Raw genomic sequence first — 23,110 nt, 5'->3', positions numbered from 1 at the left:
TACATAGCCCGGGGATCCACCAGATACTTAATTATACTACAAAGAGGACTGAAATAGGTGTCAAAATTGACAAGCAACAAAGCTATCTGGGAGCTTCACAACTTGGTGCAAAAAATGTGCAAAACAACCCTGTCAAGATATTCCAGCAAACTCCCCCAGACTAGCTGGCTCTAAAAAGAGCCATTAAACTTGTCATTTTTAAAAATAGAAAACTTTTGAACATCCCAAGTGACAGATGTCAAGCTTCATGAATGTATTAATATTCATGAAGCAACAGACATTCAAAATTACAAGCCAGGATAATTTATATCCTGATTCTTATGCCGTTGCAACCCACCCCAAACCCTCAGACACGAAGCAACTACTAAATCCAAACGTTTTATATAGCGCAATACTTCACACTTATTTCAAAGCTGACACGGAGAAGAGATACATTCTTGTTGATAAATAGAGTTTACCACTGGCTAAAAGGACTATGATGACAAAAAATGCGTCAGGGGGGAGAGCAAAGAAATGCATCTTGCGCCGGATGCAGGAAGTTTCCCAAACGGAGGCAGCATTCAATCCCCTTGGGGCCTTTAAAGGAAATTAGTTTACTGCATGAAGAATGCATAGACTTTGTGGAGAATCCCAACCACTTTCCCCAAGATAGTATGCCAGTTGTGGGGAAATCATATTTCTCCCAAGCACGCCATCTGCTACTTGCTGATAAAGGGAAGACATGATTTCCGTCCCAGCTAGTGCAATCTGTAGGGCTTTATGGATTGTGGTTCTGCAGATGCCAAGGGCATGTTTTGGGTAGTGTCTCACTATCACTGGAGACCAGAGATACATCCTCTCCCTTCACCACCACCCTGTATCTGAATCGTTTAAAAACCTTTTAAGGAAAATAATTTACTTTATTTATCTTGCCTGCTAGAGGTTAACCTCTCTCCACCACACTACTGTAGCAGGAACACTCAAAGACTTTTAAAATGTAAAACAAAACTAGGTAGATATTTTGTGGGCATTTTTTCCTTCCGCACAATTCAGCAGCATACCAAAGGTAAGCCAGTTAGTTGCAAAAGGTATTTCATTTCTAATTCCAACTTCACTAATAAAGATATGGGGAAATCCTTAATAAGTAAGGCTTGCAGCTGGAATGTGTCCCAGATTCAATAAACCACTGCTTAATCTTTATAAATCGACAAACATTTAAAGCAATATGCCAGTGCTGAACGAAAACATGCTATTTCAATATGACTACCATTCAAACAAACATTTAAAACCATATTTCTACAAGTCCAGGGGGCAAGAGAGAAACACTACCACAATGCTCATAATGCAAAGAACAACTGATGACTAAGGCTGCAATCCTATATACACTGGCCTACGTTCATATTATTAAAACTTATTCGTCACTTTTTCTTTTTCTTTTGCCAATGCAACCCAAAGTGACTTACGATAATGAATAAACAACATACATTAAAGGCACCATAGAATAAAGCATAGAAAAATCTAAAGCACATTCTTGTTTTTAAAAGGCAGGATTATTGGTCCATGCTCATCTATACTGAAATGCAATGGCTGTCTAGAGTTTCAAACAGGAATCTTTCACAGCACTATTTAGATGCTGGGGGTCATCTAAAAACATCTGCTTACTACTGGGCTACAGGCAGTCCTTCCTCTGAAGATGCTTCAAATGTTTTGAAAATAGCCACCATTGAACACAAACACCTTTTGAGCAAACATTCATTGGCTTATACTGCACCAACAGCTCACGAATTAAGCAATGTTTCAACCAGGTATAACTTTTTAAAATAATTATCTTAGTTATTATTTTAATTATCTTAGTTAATGATTCCATTATGGGTTCCGTCAGACGGTTTAAAATTGTGGGCCCCTGTGTGCAGCCCTCACTGGGATACTGCTGAGTATGGAAAATGGTAAGAGCCACTATTTTGTCTTCTGTACATGAAAATTTGTGTTTGATCACACAGAGTTCAGTAATAGAAGATGCCATAATGTATCTGCAGATCCATTTCTGTGCAAACGGGCATACAAGAATAGACACAGATACTGTTATGACTGTCTTTTTTTTCTACCATGTTGATTTTAGCAAGGCGGGTAAATATATGTAAGTATCAAGTAATGTGGGTGGTACTAGTCATGGAACCGTCATCTTGTACATACAGGTACACAGTGGAATGAGTCCCATAAATTAAAGAGCCTGGTCATTTTTTAAAAAATCCAGTGTGAGCCAGAAAGCATCAATGCAAAAAACTGCAACTGAGTCAGTACTAACATGCCATTTAAAAATGCCACTCTTTGTCTACGATACAAACTACTCTGTTTAGTAATTAAAAATATAAAAAACTTGCTGGAGAGAGCATTTGTGTATATTCAGTGTTGTCAAATATATTTTCATTAGCCTTGGCAACTGCATCACCCCAGGAATATCTTACAGGTAAAGAGCATCGCGCAAACTCCCACTCAGTAATGAAGCTCACTGGGTGAGCTTGGGCCAGTCACTTGCTCCCAGCCTAACCTAACCTTCCCTACAGGGTTGTTGTGAGAATAAGATGGGGAGGAGGAAGCATGTATACCCCCTTGAGCTCTTTGGAAGAAACTGAGATTTGAATGTAATAAATAAAATAAACACGTGAGTCTGCCTGATACCAGGTCAGACTTTTTGTCCATCTAATTCGATATAATCCCTCCAGCGTTCTCCAAACTATTGCCCTCAAGATATTTTGGACAACTCCTATCATCCCTGTCACCTACCATGAACTGAGGAACACAGTTCGCTAGTGTCTTTCACCTGATCCAGTCCTTTTAACTGGAGATTTCAGGGAGGAAACTTGATACGTTCTGCAAGAAAAGAATGCTGTCTACGACCCTTATTCAAGGCCCATAGCACTCATGAAGCTATCCTGGCAAAGCAATCTATGCATGGACGTCTTCCTTCATTTAAGTCAACAGTTAGCATCTCTTACTCAGGAGCTTCGCGTATATATTACAATTTGATACACAATAGGCTCTGGACTGAATGCTATGCCTTTTAAAATGTAAAGGGCGAACTCTTTTTCCATTTCTTTTATAAAATTCTTGCATTTGATGAATACATTTATCTTACTGAGCAAATGAAAATTGTCCAAATATAGCTCCCCTACATTTCAGAAGGAGATGCCTTCTTTTTCTAGAACTACATCAATTTCAGCCCTTAGCAGAAAGGCATTTAAATTTTTATTGTATTCTCTTACCTCTCAGCAAAAGAATTTACAAGGCAAACATTAAATAATTCTTCATGGATATTCAAAGTTAGATGACATATCTGTATAGTATAGAGTAGCACAGATAAAAACAAAACAAATGCTTATACTGACAGTAAAGAAAGACATTTTGCCAAACCAATCCTGCTGTTTTAGGATGACTGCTGCAATAGGGATGGGCTGCACAATGAGATTGTGGGAAATGTGCAAAGAACTAAATCCATATTTTGAGTGCATCTTAATTTTATCAAATACAAAGTTCAAAACTACTGCAGAGAAATAAAATTGTCTATCTGCAATTACACTCCACAGGTATTACTCCATCTGAAAAGACAATAAAAGGAGCCTATAATGAGATTTCTAAATATAAGTGCAACAAAACAATATGTATAACCAAAACAAATGACCCATGTTGCATGGATATCAGATGAAGCTGGACATCCTATTTGATTCCTTTCAATGTGTCATCTTGTCAAGATGTATTTCAGGAAGAAAAACCTAAGCACACAGTGAAAATGTATAATACATCCATTTGCAGGAATTTACATGGCTCAGCAGTAAATACAAAGTACAGGAGAAGCTGAAATATATTTTCTTCATCTTTTTTTTTTAAAAAAAAAAACCAATATGAGATTTTTAGGCAAAGCTCTCCCAAAAATGATTGCTATAAATAACAGCAAGGTAGAAGTTAAAAGCTTGAAATGCTTTTTTCCCTTGCCAGTGAGGGTTAGAAATAGCTTAAAGAAGTTGAGCAAATTTGTGTGTTTTTAAACATATGTGAACTAAAGCTGCTCCCATTATTTACAAGGGTAAAAGCTTATCAGTTTACAAGATGCCCAATTAACTTACTGTTTTTAATTCCCATTCCCAACTTCTTCTACATTTTTCCTTCTAATATTTAATATAACAACTATTATAATGTTGCAACACTTTCAAACACTTGTGACATTGCCTAAAATTCCAGGAGACAGTATGAGCAATCCATATAATTATGGCTAGAATTAATCACCAGAAAACCAGGCGAGAAGGCTCTTGCATTCAATGAATTTTGCAACTTATCACAGTTGATGGGCAGTCAAGAAAAAGTAAGCTTTCTTAGTCCTAGTTCCTGTTCTCAGAGAGTCCCAGATGATATTTGACTTTCCCAAATTGACAAATGCTCTCAAAGCGCCTCAGGAAAAAAGAAATAGGAAACATCTCATAAGGGAATATCTCACTAGACTTCCAGGCTCTGAGAATCCCTAATGTAACCCCTTGGATCCTAAACTATGAAAGCTTTCAAAACAAAATTGCAACATAGTTTTAAAACCAAGCAGTAGCAAAGAGTGCACAATGTTACCTTGGCTATAATTTTTTTAACAAAACAATGCGATAAAACACTGTATTTTAACAGGATTGGAGGAACCTTTATCCAAGCGTCTCATGCAATGCATGCTTACTTGGAGAGAGACAAGAAGGAATACAAAACTTTGAAGCAAGTTAGAAGCAGGGAGATAAAAAGGGGCAAAGAAGGGTCGGAAAAGAGGTGAAATGGAAGGTAAATTCATACACTGACAGCCAAGGATATTGAGATACTGTATCAACTATTTTACATAAGGACTAACAGAACGTTATCGTGTTCAGTCTCTGTAGGCAATTCTAGTGGAGTGTATGCTTTTTACATGATGCAAACCCTTTTATCTTCTTTCTTCTATATCTTTGACAAGGAAATGCTTTGAAGAAAGAGCATTAAAGGGTTTTGATGAGTCACACGATGCGGTTCTGTTAAGTGACATTAGTCCATTCGCCACTTTTCATGTAATCAGGTTTGCTGCAGAAAGACGAAAGAAAAATCGGGGCCATTTGTTTTCCTAACACAGCTGTTTGATGGAAGGTCCCAAATAGCGAACTCCAATGTCACTTGGGCAAATTGTATATTCAGCCCATGTGTTTCGGAACAGAGTTTTGTGCCTCATCTGCTACACTCACAATATTTACTGGACAATTTCGTCTCTAGCATGTGCCAGCTTTTTCTTTTCTTATTTTATCATTTTTTGATCATGTTTCAGTACAGATATAGATATATTCCCCCAAGAGGTGGTGATGTAGCAATTAGAATGCTAGAATAGGACTGGGGAGACACAGATCCTGGCTCCCACTTCAGGTGCCCTTGGGCCAGTCACTTACCGTAAGGATAAAATAAGAAGGTGAGAATGATGCATATGACTTTCGGCTCCTTCAAGTAAAACTGGTGTATAGATGTGATAAAATAATAATGAAATAATGAAATGAACAAACAGACAACACATATCCAACAACGTGCTCCCACAGCACATTTCCCAGGGTAACTTTGTCCTATTCTACTGCACTTACACGCAGCACACCAAATGGGATTCCACAATGGGAGAAGTATGGGATATAAATGTTGACATTTCCATTCCACCTTAAGGAACAGGCATGAGATTGTTGTGTGTCACATGTCTGTTTACATTCCAGCACAGTATGCTGGGAACTTCTGTTTGTGTATAGCTTTTTGCTGTTCTCTCTGAGACGACATGAGAGAGAGATGACATGTTTCTTTGTTCTGATTTATGATTAATAAATCTGTAATAATAGTATGACTTCACAAGCCTCACGCCTATTCTGTGTGCGCAATACACTCTGCTAATAGCATGCCCTGGCTTCTGAAGTCCGGGTCGCTGATCTATGTCGGAGCACGGGCCGATGGAAGGAGACAACACAGCTGGGGCTTATCAGACGGCCTCTCAGCCCTCTGCATGTCAACAATAAATGTAAAAGGGAAAACAAATGATCTCACACAGTCAGCCCCACAAATAGTCCCCCCTACATTCAGGTGGCAGGTTGTGTCTGAAGGGAGAGGATGAACAAGATAATTGGACAGACACAACCTGCTCAATGCTTCTTTGTGGGCTTCAGGTCAGCTATTGCTTGAACATGGAACTGTTTACATGGGGCACTCCAAAAGTCAACCTCAGCTACATGCAAATAAAGAAACTATTATTTTTTTAAAAACCATTTATCTCTCTCTCTCTCTCTCTCTCCCTCTCTCTCTCTCTCTCTCTCTCTCTCTCTTTCACACACACACACACACACACTTAAAAGATGTTCTTACTTTTGGAATTAATGGTTGAATCATAATCATCTACCACATCTCATTTTAGTTCTCTTTTCTTTTGAGTTGCTATTAGTCAGTCCTAAATTTATGCTCTCTCCTTATATTTCCCTATTTCTCAAGTGGGTCAAAATTGCGGTGCTCTAACTTGATTACACATCAAATGCTTTACCAGTGGTCTGCTACAAACTTGAAAGGCTTAATATCTTGTAATTGCCCTGCAACCCATACTTATGGCTCTGTATTAATACAACATGAGTGTGCACAGAACATACAAAGGCAAAACTACTGCCCTATAAATATAGGAACAAAACAAGAGTGGGAGGGAATGAAAAACACAGTCATTTGTAGGAAGGATGGCTCTGATCAGAATTGCTGCTGTGGATAAAATTATCCTTTTTTTGTAAGTTCAAATGGCAATATTTTCTCTTGCAAGTGGGAGCAAAAATTACCAGGTGAACCTCTATTCATGAAAAGAAACTGCGATAAAAAGTTATAGCAATAAAGATGGCAACAAGCCCGATAGTTACAAAGTTTTGCCAAAGCAGCAGATGGCCCAAATATAAAATAAGTTTCCTCACATTAAATTCAGATTCCATTTAAATTAATTTGGCTATAATAATTTCTCTGCTTCCCCCTCCCTGCTTAGAGGGAAAAACAGTTTTGAACATTTGTCTTCTAAAATTCTAAAAAAACAAAACATACACTGTCACATCGGCTGCAGTATTCCCTTTCAAACACACAGACACACAACTGCGCAGTGGCAAGCATGGAGCAATCAAGTTACTGTGAAAAATGGCCTTCTTTTAAAAAGGTATACTCAGCTGGTGAGGAACAATTCCTAAATATCAAATAGAAAGCAGTTTTGAGGAAGAAGGCTAACCAAGGACAAAATTGCCGACTCCTGCTTAGACTACTACAACAATAAAGCAAAACTTGATGTAACAGGCCAAATCACAGAATACATTTTTCATTTCCACTTCATCCACCCTATGTTAGGCTTTAAAAGAGCTGCTTAACTATTTTAACATTTGTTCTTCACTAATCATTTACCAGGGGTGTGCGGAGGTTGGGTTTACATTACAGGGATTGCACCTAAAGCCAAACTCATGCAAACTCAAAACACATTGTGTGTAATGGCAGCTGGGATGGCCAAAGTCTTTGTAGGCTCACCCTATTTAATCTTCGGGTTACCTTTGCTTTGTTGCATCATGGTGACTAGTCGGGAAGGAAGGACCAGAACATCTTGCTCTGGCTTCATTCAGCAGTCTGGTATTTGTTTTGTTTATCAGGATTATAGTAAAAAGGTAAAGGTACCCCTGCCCGTACGGGCCAGTCTTGACAGACTCTAGGGTTGTACGCTCATCTCACTCTAGAGGCCGGGGGCCAGCGCTGTCTGCAGACACTTCCGGGTCACGTGGCCAGCGTGACAAAGCTGCTCTGGCGAGCCAGCAGCAGCGCAGCACACGGAAACGCCATTTACCTTCCCGCTATAAAGCGGTCCCTATTTATCTACTTGCACTTAGGGGTGCTTTTGAACTGCTAGGTGGGCAGGAGCTGGGACCAAAAGACAGGAGCTCACCCCACCGCGGGGATTCAAACCACCGACCATGCGATCGGCAAGTCCTAGGCACTGAGGTTTTACCCACAGCGCCACCCGCGTCCCTTAGGATTATAGTAAATGGAAGTTATTCTATAAAGATGAATGGCATTTAACTGAGGAGGGCAGGGAAGGAATGGCAGAGAAACCAGACATCAGGTCACTGGAATGATGACTAGGAAAGTCACTCTGTCACACACACACTGTCAAGCCTACTGGATATTTCAGAGAGAAGGAAAGAAGGAAAGGCTTAAGGCTTACAAGGAAATGAATCCGGCCTTCAAACTCCAGAGCAACCATTAGAGGATAACTCTTTATGATGTTACCATGGCATACCTTCCAAATATGGCATGTCTCCAGTACATAAGGTCAAAAATGCAGCTGATTATGCAAAGCTGCTCAGGGTGGAACTGATTATAGCATTTCGCCGGAGGCCATTTGTGATGCTACTGAGTAAATATGGGGAGGAGAAATCAATTCACTTCATTGCTTTATCCAGAAGAATTAAGAGTGGCCAATAAATTAACAGATTTGATGTGAAGAGAATGCAACATTGAGTTCTTTAGGATGCAATTCTAAACTCACCTACCTGGGAATAAGCCTGACTGAATTCAATAGGAATTACTTCTGAGTACAGTGGAACCTCGGTTGTCGAACAAAATCCATTACAGAAGACTGTTCAACTTCCAAAACATTCAACAACTGAGGCGCAAAGGGCTGCTGGCAATTTCTATTGAGAAAATGGAAAAACGCGCAGCGGAAGCCGTTTGACTTCCAAGGCGCATTCGAAAACGGAAGCAATTACTTCAGCGTTTGGGTTCAGAAACGTTCAGCTTCCAAGACACTCAAAAACCAAGGTTCCACTGTAAATGTGATTAATATTGAGCTATTACGTAGGATCAAGTATGAATGGACTTGGTAAGCCTTACTTCTGAGGAAGCATAAGTAATATTATCCTGTTAATCTTGTTGGCATTAGCAAATGACTGATACTCTTTTTAGAACATCATTACCTTTCGAAAATAGATATATGAATTTTGGAATGGAGTACAGCCTACCAGTTGTTTGGAGCACACCATTAGCCATACTGGCTGGCTCTGATGGAAGCTTGAGCCAACATCTGGGGAGCTACAGGTCCCATTCTCACCCCCTCCACAGTAAAACATGAAAGAGATACAGATTATTTAATCCAGAAATGGTGTGATCATTGTCACCTATTCCAAAATCTTCCTTTATGACTCTGACTGGGAATAGTGGTATCCTCACTTTATTTGCACGTATCTACAGCAAGTTCTATCCTTGAATCTCAAGAGATTAGTAAGAGCACTCACAACAGAAATGAAAAGTTAGGCATCCGAAAAATACCGCTTCTGAACAAAAATCTGTGATGGGATCAAAACCTAGGCTGGAAGCCTTCCTTGGAAAGTGCTTTGTGCTTGAAATACAGGAAATAAATTGCTTTCCCCCCTTCAGCGTCCATTATGAGCAAAGTCAGTAATGCATACAAAACCATTTTATAAACTTGTTATAAAGACTCACTTCAGAGCCTCAAAAAGAAAATGCTTATACATAATAAAATGTATTTCATTGCAATCTGCTTTCTCCCTTATGAGATGCTTTAGAATAGCTGATTTATAAAACACAGCTTTTAAAGTACACCATAATTACATAAACTGATAATATTTTGAATAAATTTATAGCAATCAAGTTAACTACAGTAAGAGTGCTTTTATTACATATTCTAGATTGTTACATATTTAATGGCTCATTGAACAAAGAAACAATCATTTTTTTTTTTTACTTTCTTAATACAAACAGTAACTGCAAGCAATAAAAAGGGGAAGAAGTGCTGAAATGATGAAATATCATCTATACAGTGTTAAATAAGACAAAATTCACCCCTTTAAGATCTGGATACCTCTTAAATTGTACGCAGGCTGAAAAAAATGATGTTATTTATTTATTTATCTTAAGAAAAGAGAAAAACTAGCTATATGAATCGGAAAAATCAAGAAGTGAGACACAGACAGTGCTGAAACTGCATAAAGCAGTGTCCTCTGCAAGACAACTGAAGAGGAAGAACTTCCCTCAGTTTAATAACAAGTCTCTTACCTTGTGTTTAGCTATGTTCCACACTCCAGAATGTCACTGTTCCTAGTTGCACAGTGCTATAGGGATAGGTCTAGTCTAGTCTGGTGATAACTGAAAACATTTAATAGGCACTGCCTTCCTCTTTCATTCCCTTCAAGCTCTATCCAGGGCTGGTATAGCTACTGATAGGTTAGTATGGTTGACAGAGGGAGTTCCCAGCATGGGAAGAAAGTGAGGTGCCCCTTTGTGCTGGTCTTTTTGTGCCAAATGGGAGTATTCTAGTGATGCTTGCGTAGAAGCGCGCACACACAGATTGAGGTGCATAAGTGTTCCATCCTAAAATGAAAACTCATTTCTTGACTATAGCTCATGGATAAGGAGAGAGCCTAACCAGGATGCCCGGTTTGGACCACATGCTAAGCCAAACCTTGGCTGAGCCGATACACCACACTAAGCTAAAAAAACCAGTGGGTTCCAGTAAGCAAGGTGGGTTCCAGTAAGCCACTGTCTGTCTTGCGTCATCATGACAACCAGGCCTATATTAATAGCCTCTACAGCATTAAAACATATTGATTCCCTCAACAATGGACTATCATGCCACCTTAGCAGGCACCCTATATACCAATTAAGCTATATAAAGCAGCAGCAGCAACAATGGAAACAAACAGAAAATAAAGGAACACTGGAGTAAAACTACTGGAGTAAAACTACTGATCAAATATGACTTATATCTGTTAAAGTCATCGAAGAACAGGACTTAGTGTAGCACTAAGAAGATAAATGAGAAGGGCCTCAGAAGACAGGAAGATTCCTAAGAGAACAAAATGTCTGTTAAATGTTTGGTACCCATATGATTTAGGACTTTACAGGCCAAACCAGTGCTTTGAATTATGACTGGAAACAAATTAGAAGCCAGTATAGATCTTTAAGAACACAAGAAATAAGTTATTCATGGGGGGGGGGGGAGGACCAGTAATTTATACAGCTTCTTACTGAAGTAATTATTGGGTGGCTCTGATTCCCATTATCACAATCTCAGCTGAGAAAAGCAAACATTTAAGAGTTCAAAATATATATCATACCCCCCCAAAAAAGCTACCAGTAAATAAGGTAAATTGAAGAAGATTAACTAGGTAGTAAGTTAGTATATAAAGCTACCATATATTTCTTTCTGCCCACTGTCATTTGCTAAGTGACCATATCATGGTTTAAAATCTTGCTAGAATTGTGTTGAAATTTCTGGGATAAAAAAAGCTAAGAGAACACACTTAGTTAACAACTTCAGCAGTTTCTCTGTGTTCCCTTCTACAAATAACTCTGCCACATGGCAAATACAGTCCGCCTTGTGGAGCACTGTCTGAACAAAGCAACTATCAACCCTACATATGCTAAACAATTTATAAGGACAATGTGGCAGGTTTCTACTGGAGTTCTTTACACTATAAAAGGAAACAAATTGTGGGGTGTTCCTGAAGAGCTGCATTGGAACTGGTGTTTTAAAAATTATTTTAGTGCAATTATGGCATAGTTTTCAATGAGGTGGTAAGCCTGCATGTAGCCCATAGACTGTAGATGGGAATTCAAATGCCTGATTGCTCTTTCATACCAGAAAAATACGATATAAAGAAAAATAAGGAAGAAACCTAGCATTTAAGGAAGAAAGGTTCTAGGTTATTTCTTTTCCTTACATAGTAATTTTCTACATCTTGAAATCTGAACACTTGAGTCCCCACCTGCAGTCAAAAGTGGTAGAACCAAATCCCAGAGAGAACTTTGCTCTGGAGTAAACAACAAGTTTTCGGGTATGATAAGAAGATGGCAAAATCCTAAACAGAATAAAATGACCTCCAATCTTTCCAAAATGGATCAATGAGGAATCAAAAGGCAGGTGAGGGTCAATGAAGCGAAGGGCAGAAGTTCCCAACCACATAATACCCAAGGCAAAGGTTTTAGCATCATGGCACACAGATCAATGGGGAAAACAACCACATGTATTGTGACTAATAGGTTAAAAATTCATCATTTGCAGGTGGCTAGAGACTGAAAATAAGACAGTGCATGTACAGATGTACAGTGCATGCACACACACCAACACACTTCCAACCTGTGGAACAGCCTCCCATCAGATGTCAAAGAAATAAATAACTACCTGGCATTTAGAAGACATCTGAAGGCAGCTCTGTTTAGGGAAGTTTTTAATGACTAATGTTTTAATGTATTTTAAATTTTTTGTTGGAAGCTGCCCAGAGTGGCTGAGGAAACCCATCCAGATGGGCGGTGTATAAATAATAAATTATATTATTATTAATTATTATTATTATTATTACATATGGAAAAAACACCTTTCCTCAAGGAAACGCTATAGGGTTTGGTGGTTGGAGGAGGAACAGGTAATGATATAAGTGTGAAGAAAGGAATCTCACTCTCTTTCTGACAGAATTAAAAATAAAAGGTCACCCTTTTATGAACTGATTCATGACGGATTTAAAACTGATGAATACTGGTTTAAAATACAGAATTAAAAAATGAGAATTCTCAGAAATCAGAGCAGATTGTCTGTGGGGTGTCAGATAAGAGAAAGGAAAGGGATGGGGGGGAAACACAGCTCAAGGGGTGCATTCACATTTGGTCACATGGACAGCAGGTGTGGCTCCGCCCACATTATTGCTTGCCTTGAACATGCAGGTCATACAATGCCCTGAGTAAAAGGGCTATTGTTCCTTCCCCACTCTTCAAATGATCAAAGAGATGAGTTGCAATTTTTATCCTCAACATAGTACTGAGCTGTGTGGAGTGTTTTAAACCTTTTTGCCCAACCCAACACTGTGATGGATATCAAAATCATGCCAGGACTCTCTATGCTGTTTTTCAGTGGCAGAAAATTAGGTTGAAGGCAAGCAGGCTGTGGGGAGAAGGCTTGGGGGAATTAGTCTGACCAAAGTTTCCTGGCATTCAAAAACAATTTCTTCGGATTGCAACATCAGCAAGCTTTTTTGTGGGTCAAATCACCTTTATCAGATGTTTTAAGTTCATAAGAAGATAAGCAGAGCCTGCTGGATCAGGCCAATGGTCTATCTAGTCTAGCATCCTGGAGAAGCCAGTATAAGTTGCATTTTCAGCTAAATTTGAGGGAACCACTTGAAGCATCTGTTGTGTTGAGCTATCTCAATTGCTTTTGTTTGATTTGCTCATTGCAAACAGCTGAAAGTATGTAAATTTTGATAATAAGCTTAATTTGCAATGGAGGTTGAATAATTTCGATCGCAACTGTAATGGAGGACACTGTCCTATACTTAACAAAATATCCTAATGGTAGTCCTGGTTTTGTTCAAAGTGGGCTGCAAATCATGCAGACAATTGACTGGGCTTACCAGAAAACTGAGTGGGAATCCCTTCCAAGTAAATATGCATATGTTTGCATTATCAGCCAACGTGGATTAAATATTTTTACTGTATTGCTGAACAGTTAACAATATGCAGATGGTAGTATAAAGCACACATATTTGCTCCCACTAAAATTATGCTTCAAGCATTAAATTTAACATGCCTGAGTCAACTCTGCATCATGTTGGACTTTTAAACACTGAAAATAAGTGTATTTAATTTTTTTAAGATAGCGATGCAGTCTTCTTTAGAGCAATTTAATCTGAAATAATAAAAACACCAATAAAGTGTGAACGCAATACTAAATCCATCCAAGTGTGGTTCCTACCTTGGCAGAACACTCTTGAGCACTGCAGCTACAAATGCATTTTTCTCCCAATGCATCCCGGCAGTGAAAAGAATTAAGCAGCTGGGAGACAATTTATTCATAATATTTGACATAAGTCAGCTTTAACTTTCTCTTGTTTTTATTTGAAATCGCTAGCATTTTTGGCAGCATGCCCTTTGTAGACATTCCCTCACATTTGATAACCTTTGTTGTATATATTGCCGCCCAGGCTTTCCAAGTCATCACGAGCAACTTGAATTAAATTAGTAACACAGAGTTTCTGTGATTTATTTATAAACACCTTCCATTTCTGTCTTTATGAACCCCGATCCTTTAGGTTTGTGCATTCTCTAAACAATGCATCCAGTCCTTCATTTCATGCATAAATGCAGTACACACACACACACACACACACACACACACACACACACATCACCAGTGTACTCAATTTCTCTAACTGCTCAAGATGTAAGGAGTTCCTTCAGGCTTCTTGCTTTCCCATATATAAGCAAAAGTTTCAACTATGGTATTTATACTGACAAATTAATTCTAGTGAGCGTTATAAATCTATAATCAAAGTTTCAATTCACTACTTTTTGCCACAGAAAATGGTAGGGGAGGCTATATACTATACTATAATTTTTGTGTTTGTGTGCAGATGCAGATGTGTGTGTGTGTGTGTGGTTTGCAGCTCCTTAATAACCTGTTCAGACAGCAAAATCCCAGCCCCCTTTTATTTTAAATGTGCCAAGACTAAAAATCTATTGATTTCATGAGAAACGAGTCTCAGCATGAATCCGTCGCATTTTCTGCTATTGCAAGGTATGGAGAGAATGAAATTATTCATTAGGACTCCTATTGCTAAACATTTCTTCCTACAGATCTGTTACCCTGCAAAATATACCATTTATCATACCATTTTAACACTGCACATGTAATAGTAATCCATCACAAGTCAATAGATTTCTCTGAATAAAACTAAGGAAAATGATCTAGCTTCCAGCAGGGGAAGTGCAACAGGGTTGGCCATATCTATTTTGGGCTTAATATGTATGTTTATTTCCTAAGAAGTGGAAGTCCTCGCTAAAATTCATAGTTAACCCTGTGCAGATTGATAGACCTTCAGGGCCTCCTGTCACCGCATGGAATTGCTTTCGCAAGCAGTTATTTGTTTGAGAAGCCAACTTGTCTCTATCACCCCATCATCTACAAAAGCAAATAAAACAGATCTTCCTTTGGGGGTTTCATAGTACTGGATTCCTAGAAAAAGCAAGAAAGGCAATCCACAACTCTGAGGTGCCCCATGCCTGACACCAGTTTCCCACAATCAGCAGCCATGGCGCCTGGGCAGCCCTTCCACCTCCTGCCCCCCTAGCTAGGTTCTCCTCCCTTCTTAGGGCGAGGGAGGGAGGGGAGGGAGGGTCGTGCTGTCAGTGGACAATCAAAAGCAGTGGGGAAAAGGGGGAAAGTATGGAAGGAAGAGTATGCTGCCTATCATCAACAGAGTAAGCTGGGAGGAGTTGATGTCAACAGGGCCGTCTTACCCATAGGTGCTAGGGGTGTGGGGCACCCGGGTGCCGGGCTTTCAAGGGCGCCAGGCCAAGATTCTGGGGCCTGAGAGATGAGTCCGGGGAAGAGCCCGCCCATCGGTTTGCTGCGAGTTCGGGGGCGCCAGCAAGATGCTGAGGCAGGTGGCCGGCCGGCCCTGCGCGCCTGGGACTGGGCAACTGCGGGGGGGGGGGCAGGTGCCAGGCAGATCTTTGCACCCCAGTGCCGCATATGCTTAAGACAGCCCTGACTGTCAACATCACCATGTAAAGTGTGGGGTGGCAAAGGAGATGAAGGCAATGGGGAATGACAGTGTTATATGCCCCAGGATCCACATCCCCCTATGCGCAGCCCTGGGTTGGAATGGGGAGGAGTAGGCATGAATTCAAGAGGTCAGGAGAATTTGGCATATTCCTCCACTAATTAAGATTTTGTTTACATTTTTGTTTTTCTTATCTAGGTGAAAAGAATAGCTGCAAGCAGGGAAATTAAAGTAACAAGAACAGTCAAAAACTTGTAGTGTGAAGCTGTCTCAGTTCACTTGCAACACTAAGACCATTTTTGTGTTTGTCTGGTTAATAATCCATGGTTAAGCTGCTGGGCCTTGTTTGCATGATCGAATAAACCATGGCTTAGTGCTACATGTGAACCAGCTTGCTGTAACAAACTGCACTTTTGAGGGCCTCCTCAGACGTTGCTTATTGGAACAGTTTCAACATGGCCAAAGTCTCAGGCTTAGACCCTCACCATGTAAATAAGGACTTTTGGCCCAGCCTGTGCTAAAACAATGTGCAAACTACATGACTCGGATGTGCTATTCAGCATGTCACAATAATTTTAAGGTAATATAAAAATTACTTTGACTGTATAAGCTGTGTAACATAGTCAAATGGTAACAGTGGTGCAATCAAACATAGTGTTGTTGGGAAGGGACCAAATGGTCTGTAGATTTCACTTGACTATAAAAACTGCAATGATGGGGTTGTGGGAAAAACCCCTTACCTGTCCTCTCTCCTTCTCTCTACCTATCTCCACCCAAGCAAACTTGTATGTGACCCACTGGATTTACAGGTAGATTTAGATTAGTTTTAATAGATTTCTTACCCAGCCTTCATCATGAGATTCCAACAATGGAATTGTTAACAACAATGAAAATATACAATATTTTTAAATCATTTAAAAGACATCTGCATTACATGGCTTTCAACACCAGCTAAAGATGTCTCTCTTCGCCAAGGCTTTTTTTTTGGGGGGGGGGAGGTGTAGATGATTATTGCAGCCCATTTGTAATTAGTATTATTAGTTCTTTTACACATACATTTATTCATTAAGAGAAATTAATTGGCCTTATCTGATGGTGGTAGGGGGGCAATGGGAAGGAAGGGAGGAACAGCAGGACATTAAATTCAAACAGTGGGTGGATGATAACTACTTTAATACTGCTTTAAAGCCTAATTTATAGATGTGTTGAGATAAGGGATTTTATTTGGATCCTATGACAAAGAGATGATGAAGAGAAGACACCTGCTGCAGGAGAGGGACTGCCAGAAACATCATGGGTGGGTTGTTTTTCGGACCAAGTTGAATCTGTCAAGTTCCCCTGTTATTTTTGCTGCTGGATGCTGCAAGTTGTTAATGTAATTTTGTTATATTTATAGTACTGAAATGTATGTGGTTTTTTGTACTGCACCATTGTTTTATTACGTTATGAAATTGTTTTTCCACTTTTGGATTTTGAAACGCATTCCTGTTTACACTTTAAGCATGGTGTTTGTGTTTGTGTGTTTGTGTGTGTGTGTAAGAGTGGCATACAAATAACATTATGAATCAATGACACTTAAGTAATGCCTATCGTAGTCAAACTTTCTAAATAAGGGTATTTCTCTCAAACATCTCTTCAAGTTTGCTAAGTTATAATGCAATGGGAATTACTTTGATTTCTGTCTACAGACTAACTGCACATAAATTTATTATCTTTATTTTTCTGCAAGGGAAAAACATATGTATTTTACTATCAAACAATATTGCTTTGATATTATTTCACCACTTATTTGTCAGTGTTCTAAAAGTACCAATAGAGTATGACTGCAAAAAATATAATCTCCAAGCTATTCATCAAGGTAATCATGCATAAAAGAAAACATCTAGCCCAGGCATAGGCAAACTTGGCCCTCCAGCTGTTTTGGGACTACAGTTCCCATCATCCCTGACCACTGGCCCTGTTAGCTAGGGATGATGGGAGTTGTAGTCCCAAACATCTGGAGGGCTGAGTTTGCCTATGCCTGATCTAGCACAAAGTAATTAATATATGAATATTCTTACAGTTCCTCAGATAAAATAAGACCACAGAATCCCATCTTTACCAAGGCCTCCTGGCTCTTAACACAACAAAAAAATCTACTTGTAAACATGGTAAACATATTTGCAATTGTATTTGCGATAAAGTGACAAAATAATGTCAGCATGATTTGTTGTTAAAATAATTTACAGCATTCTACAAACTGTATTTCAGTAAGGAAGACTGCCTATCTGTGTGCTTTTTCTACAATCAAGACACCACCTCAACATACTTAAGAAGATTCACAGGAGCAACAACAATGCTGAAAATAGGTCTACTCCTTTCTCCCCTCTTGCAGCTTAAAGAGCAGTGAGTGGGTGGGGACAGCACTGGCAGGGCATCCCGGGAGGTGAGGTGTATGTACAGGCTGAGGGCAGGGCCATTGGTGCAGTTCTGAAATTGCTCCAACAGCAAGAGATCATTACAGATGGCAGATTGCTTCGCTAGCCTCAGGAGCCACAAACGAAATGCAGAAGGTGCGAGGACAGTGGCATCCAGTGCAGAAGAGTAAGGTTCTTGGAAAGCAGTTGCACTGTAGCATGGAGCAGTCAATAGACTGGAGAGGCATTTTGGGACCTACCCATTTAAGACTGGGGTGCAAAATTTGATATGTAGGCTGACAGTAATCTGGGCACTTATGGAAGGATGACCATCAGTTGGCCAGTCAACGGGATGGGAGATCTGGGAAAGAACTAAAAGGCAAGAGGCCCAAAGTCATTTTATTGCATCTTTGGGGCAATGATTTGTGATTATTTAGGGGACAACTGATTCTCCCTTGCTGACTTTCAGCACCTGAAGTAACAGTGGCTGGGCTGTGTTTATACATAAATTGTTCTCAGCATGGAGGAAGGAAAATGATGGTGGGTGATAAAGCCACTTGACAACTTGCATAGATGAGACAAGGAAAACCTACTTGAACAGGGCAAGGATAGACTTCCAGCTGATCTAGAGCAAGGCCTAAAACTCTGTGCTCTGAAACTTTCATGCAGTAGCTACAGAAAATAGTAAATCAGCTTTGTTGATCAACAACAAATTAGACTACAGCATAAAACCTTTCTACGGATAACTTTTCCACAAGGCAAAAGAGACAAAAGGTTAAACCCAGACATAGAATGCAGTCGTACACCCACTTGGCTTGGAGTGAGCCCCATTGATATCAAGAGTTTTATTTAGTGTGCAATCACACAAATACACCCTTGAAAGTCAATCATGCTCCAGTCATATTGAAAGCAGTTATTCTTCACTAACTTGTCCTTTTGATTTCAATGAGTCTGGATCCAACCTCTTGAGTTGTATATCACGACAAAATATCTTTTCTTTTTTGGCACAAATTGAAATGCACAGAGATACTTACCCATGAAATTGAGATAACCCTCTCCTCCCATGGCATGAGTTATGAGGCGAATCATTTTATGAAGCTGTATTCCTCGATCAATAACTGGAGTAAAAGGTGAGATGACACTCATGTTCTCATACATCTCTGCATCCATCAGCCGAAACGCCAGGGTCTTGTCACCAACAAGAGCCTGCGTTGACAAATAAAGGGGTGAGGAAAGAAATCTTCTGCATTTCATTGGTTCCTATGCTACAGATTAAAGACATGTTCTAGTACAAATAAAGTAACGTGCTGCCCAACACAGTCAAACATTAGCAACTGTGCTCCTAACAAATGAGCTCTGCTCACCTGTCAATTTTGGCCTGCCAAGGATGGAAGAGATAAAGCCCTTTGGCCAGAAAAGCTTCCTTACTTTGATCTGGATGTATAACTAGGGAAGGGACTCTCATGCTATACAAAAACAGCAGTGGCTGTTTCCTGTTCCTAGGAAAAAAGCTTCCGCTCCTCACCATGAACCTCTTCCCCCCTTTTCTCTCTCCTGCACTGCCCACAATTAATTGATGCCCAACTTTGCACATCCATTCTCCTTATTCAACCTCTCCCTCTACCTTGCCCCATCTGCTCTTCACACCCAACCAGCATACCACCCCTTCCCTTCCCCTTCTCCCAGCCGCAACATCTGCACTCACCTCTACAGCTTGCCCCAGCCACAGAATGGAGGACGGTAGTACTAGCAGCAGAGGCTACTGCCTCCTTCCCCTTCCCCTTCTCTCCCTCCCTCCCCACCCACTGACATGCCTGGGTTTCTGTGTTCACCAAGATTTTTTATCCTTCTTCAAAATTCTCCCTAGGTCTTTGAACAGTATCTCAGTATTTCAATTTTCCTCTCAAGCTTTGTACCTGGTCATGACTCTCTGCATATGCAATGTATTTCTCTCCGTATCTCCTATTTGTTAGCGTGAACACTATATTGCCCATATCCCAGTCTTCATCCTTAAGCTCCTTAATTATCTGGAAAATTAAAAAGGAATCATTCAAAATTACTGTTGTTTGTTACACTGTATCACTTTTTTCCACGCTTCCCCCTCTGAATTGTCAAGCTAACATTCGTATTCTGAGTCTTTCAGAAGAACTGAAATGGTAAAAGTCTACTTTTTGATGTCCCAAATGGTATTCTTCTTTCAACTCCGTAATATACTGTAGCATTTTAAAGTCCATATTTTACTTTTCTGCCAAAACAGCTGCCAACGTCTGATTATTAACTATGCATGTCAGTGTTATTTAAATTGATTTTCTCTATACTTCTGTAAAACAATGAGGGCTACTTGCCATCATTTTAATGGTTGACTAAATGTAGCAATTTCACTGCTAAACCTTCCTGTTCCTTATTATGCAATACTGCATAAGCCTCTGATGATTGCTGAACCTTAAAAGAAGAAGAGTTATTTCTGTAGTGTTTCACTGGGTATTTTACTGTCTGGCATGCAGCATAGGAAATGCTTGGAGCAAGTTAAAAATTAATTAATATCAAAACAGGCTAATCTGCTATTAGACCGTGTCAAAATGAAAAGGCGAATTCTTTACTTTCATGTTGTTAATCTATGTGACAAAGTAGCCTGTGTGCAAAAATACAAAAAAATGTGCATACCATCTTTTTCTTCTGCTAAATATTGAGCGCCAGGTATACAAACAAATCTTTATTAGGCTACATTTTTATTGGGAAGACGATTCACCTTCAAATCTATGCAGGTAGGTAGGTAAGTATATGAAGCACACATAAAAAAACAAGGATGTATAACTGTTTTTTGCTGTTAGCAGTACAGTGGTACCTCGGGTTACATACGCTTCAGGTTACATACACTTCGGGTTACAGACTCCGCTAACCCAGAAATAGTACCTTGGGTTAAGAACTTTGCTTCAGGATGAGAACAGAAATCATGCTCTGGCGGCGCGGCAGCAGCGGGAGGCCCCATTAGCTAAAGTGGTGCTTCAGGTTAAGAACAGTTTCAGGTTAAGAACAGACCTCTGGAACGAATTAAGTACTTAACCCGAGGTACCACTGTACTTGTTTAATTCATGTAACAGTGTTTTATTCAGGACTGTTCACATAAAAGGGAACCAAAAGATACAGTACCTTACTGAACATGCCTGCACTGCCAGGACTCATACTTTGCACACTTTCCTTCCTACACTGTTCAAGCTGGATTAACAAATAACATCCTCAGGGGAACATAGCTTTGGAGAAAAAATGGATCATGAAGGGACTAAGAAAGATGCTTCTCAGACACACAATTCCAATATGTTCATAGCAATTAGCTTAAGAAAGGGTTTGTCTTCAGAGAAGCTGGGTCAAACACTGCAAAAATGTTAAATTTGTTCTACCAGACTATTTTTTTGGGGGAGGGGGGGTGGCTGAAAGAGTGAACTATGTTGAAGTAATGGACGTCTCTCAAAGTGCAGAAAAAGGTGATCCTGCTGAACTTTGATTTTTGCAGCTGTCTAATGCACATACTAGTTACTTTTTTCTCTTAATATTTTCAGTTCACATTAGTCTTGTTGTGTGCCTGTTGTAATAATTGTTATCAACATTTAGGTGTAATTTAAAAACAGTCCCATTCACTTAGGGATTTAATTGCCGAGAGATATTCGGCTTAGCAACCCTGAAATTTAACTGTGAGGATATTTGATTGTTTGCAAATGTTTCAAAATTATTTGCATGGTTTTTATTGTTTTGTTGCCTTGAGCTCCTTTAGGAGGAAGGGTGGTATTAAAAACAACAACAGCTAAGTAGCATTTTTTCTATTAAGAAAAGAACCTATAACAGAGTTTGGATTCATTCAGCATGCCATTATTGGGGGGGGGGGGTACTGTTACATATTTAAACTGTTATATTTTATTACCAGAATTTGGCAGACTTTAAACAGAAGTTTGTCTAACTGTAATTAAGTCACAATATATATAAATAGAAAATTAATGTGTCATCATATCCTTGTCCCACTGATGTGAATAACACAGATCCAAATATATTTTTAAATCTTCATTTTGTTACGTTTGCTGTAAGAATGCATCAAAATTCAATCCATAAAACCAAGGCCATAATTGTCATAGTATCAAACATTACTGCAACATGTCGCAGGCCACCTTGGTGAAACATATAGCATGAGGAGATAACACTCCTTCTTAGTTATCCTAGCAGGAACAGAGGATTTGAGGGAAGGGAGGACTGAATGATTATCCTAACATTATGGCAGTATAGTAAGACAAGACAAGATATGTGAAGCCCTGATTAAACTGACACTGAAAATGCTCTAAAGATTTAATCTTGTTAAAGGAAACAGAGCTAGAGTGGAGAGAGGACGGGAGAGAGGGAGAGAGAGAGAGAAAGTCTGACCTGAATCCATTTGTCAGGAATTGCCATGGCCAATCGATAATCAAATCCAGTTCCTCCTTCTGTTACTGGACAGCAAAGGGCAGGCATTCCAGACACTTCCTTGAAAAACAATGCAATGTTACAAATCAAAGATCATTGTCCAAACTGCAAAACCTTACCAAAAGTTGAAAAAGCTTTCCGGAAGAGGGTTGAGCTGGAGAAAGAACTACAAAAGCAAGAACCTGTGGCCTGCCAAATATTTCTGGACCCTAACTTTCAGAATTCATGACCACTGGCAATGCTGGCTTGGGTTGATGGGAGCTGGAGTTCAAAAACATATGGTTCATTTTCCATAAAGTTCAGGAATTGGGTTGTGGTATAACTACTGTGTAAATCATGTAAAACTTTAAATCCTACTTATTAAGAACTGCATAGCACCAACCCAGTATCTTCACGAGAAGAGTACCAGGAAATTAAATAAAAGTATCCAACTAGTTCTACCAAGATGTGGAGTGGGGGTAGGGAGAGAAACTGAAATGGATTATTTTATGTGTGTAAGCCTGTCCTTAGATGTTCTTGAAATGCAATGTGAAATATTAATAAAGGACACAATTTGACTGCCTGTTCGCTTTCTCTTTCACATTATATCATTTTTACACATCCCATTAATTATATGCTGGCATAACAGAAACAGAATTTGATCACGGGCAACGGCGAGAGATGCATTACCTCTCTAACACATTCCTCGCCCCT

General features: G+C 39.5%; 1 protein-coding gene across 2 annotated transcripts in view; it reads right to left on the bottom strand.

The window, feature by feature from the left end:
• The window catches only part of GBE1 (1,4-alpha-glucan branching enzyme 1), a 146,654-nt gene that overhangs the window by 36,163 nt on the left and 87,381 nt on the right, over positions 1-23,110 (bottom strand). For both annotated transcript variants that reach the window (XM_079974793.1, XM_079974794.1), the window contains exons 10-12: positions 22,379-22,477; positions 19,888-19,998; positions 19,006-19,177 (exon numbers count right to left, since the gene is read on the bottom strand). In XM_079974793.1, the coding sequence (XP_079830919.1) occupies positions 19,006-19,177; positions 19,888-19,998; positions 22,379-22,477 (382 nt within the window). The remainder of the gene's footprint in view (positions 1-19,005; positions 19,178-19,887; positions 19,999-22,378; positions 22,478-23,110) is intronic.

The sequence above is a fragment of the Podarcis cretensis genome, assembly GCF_951804945.1.
Source record: "Podarcis cretensis genome assembly, chromosome: 4".
Lineage (NCBI taxonomy): Eukaryota > Metazoa > Chordata > Lepidosauria > Squamata > Lacertidae > Podarcis > Podarcis cretensis.
The sequence above is the reverse complement of the archived record's forward strand: the minus strand, read 5'-3'. Positions and strand labels throughout refer to the sequence as shown.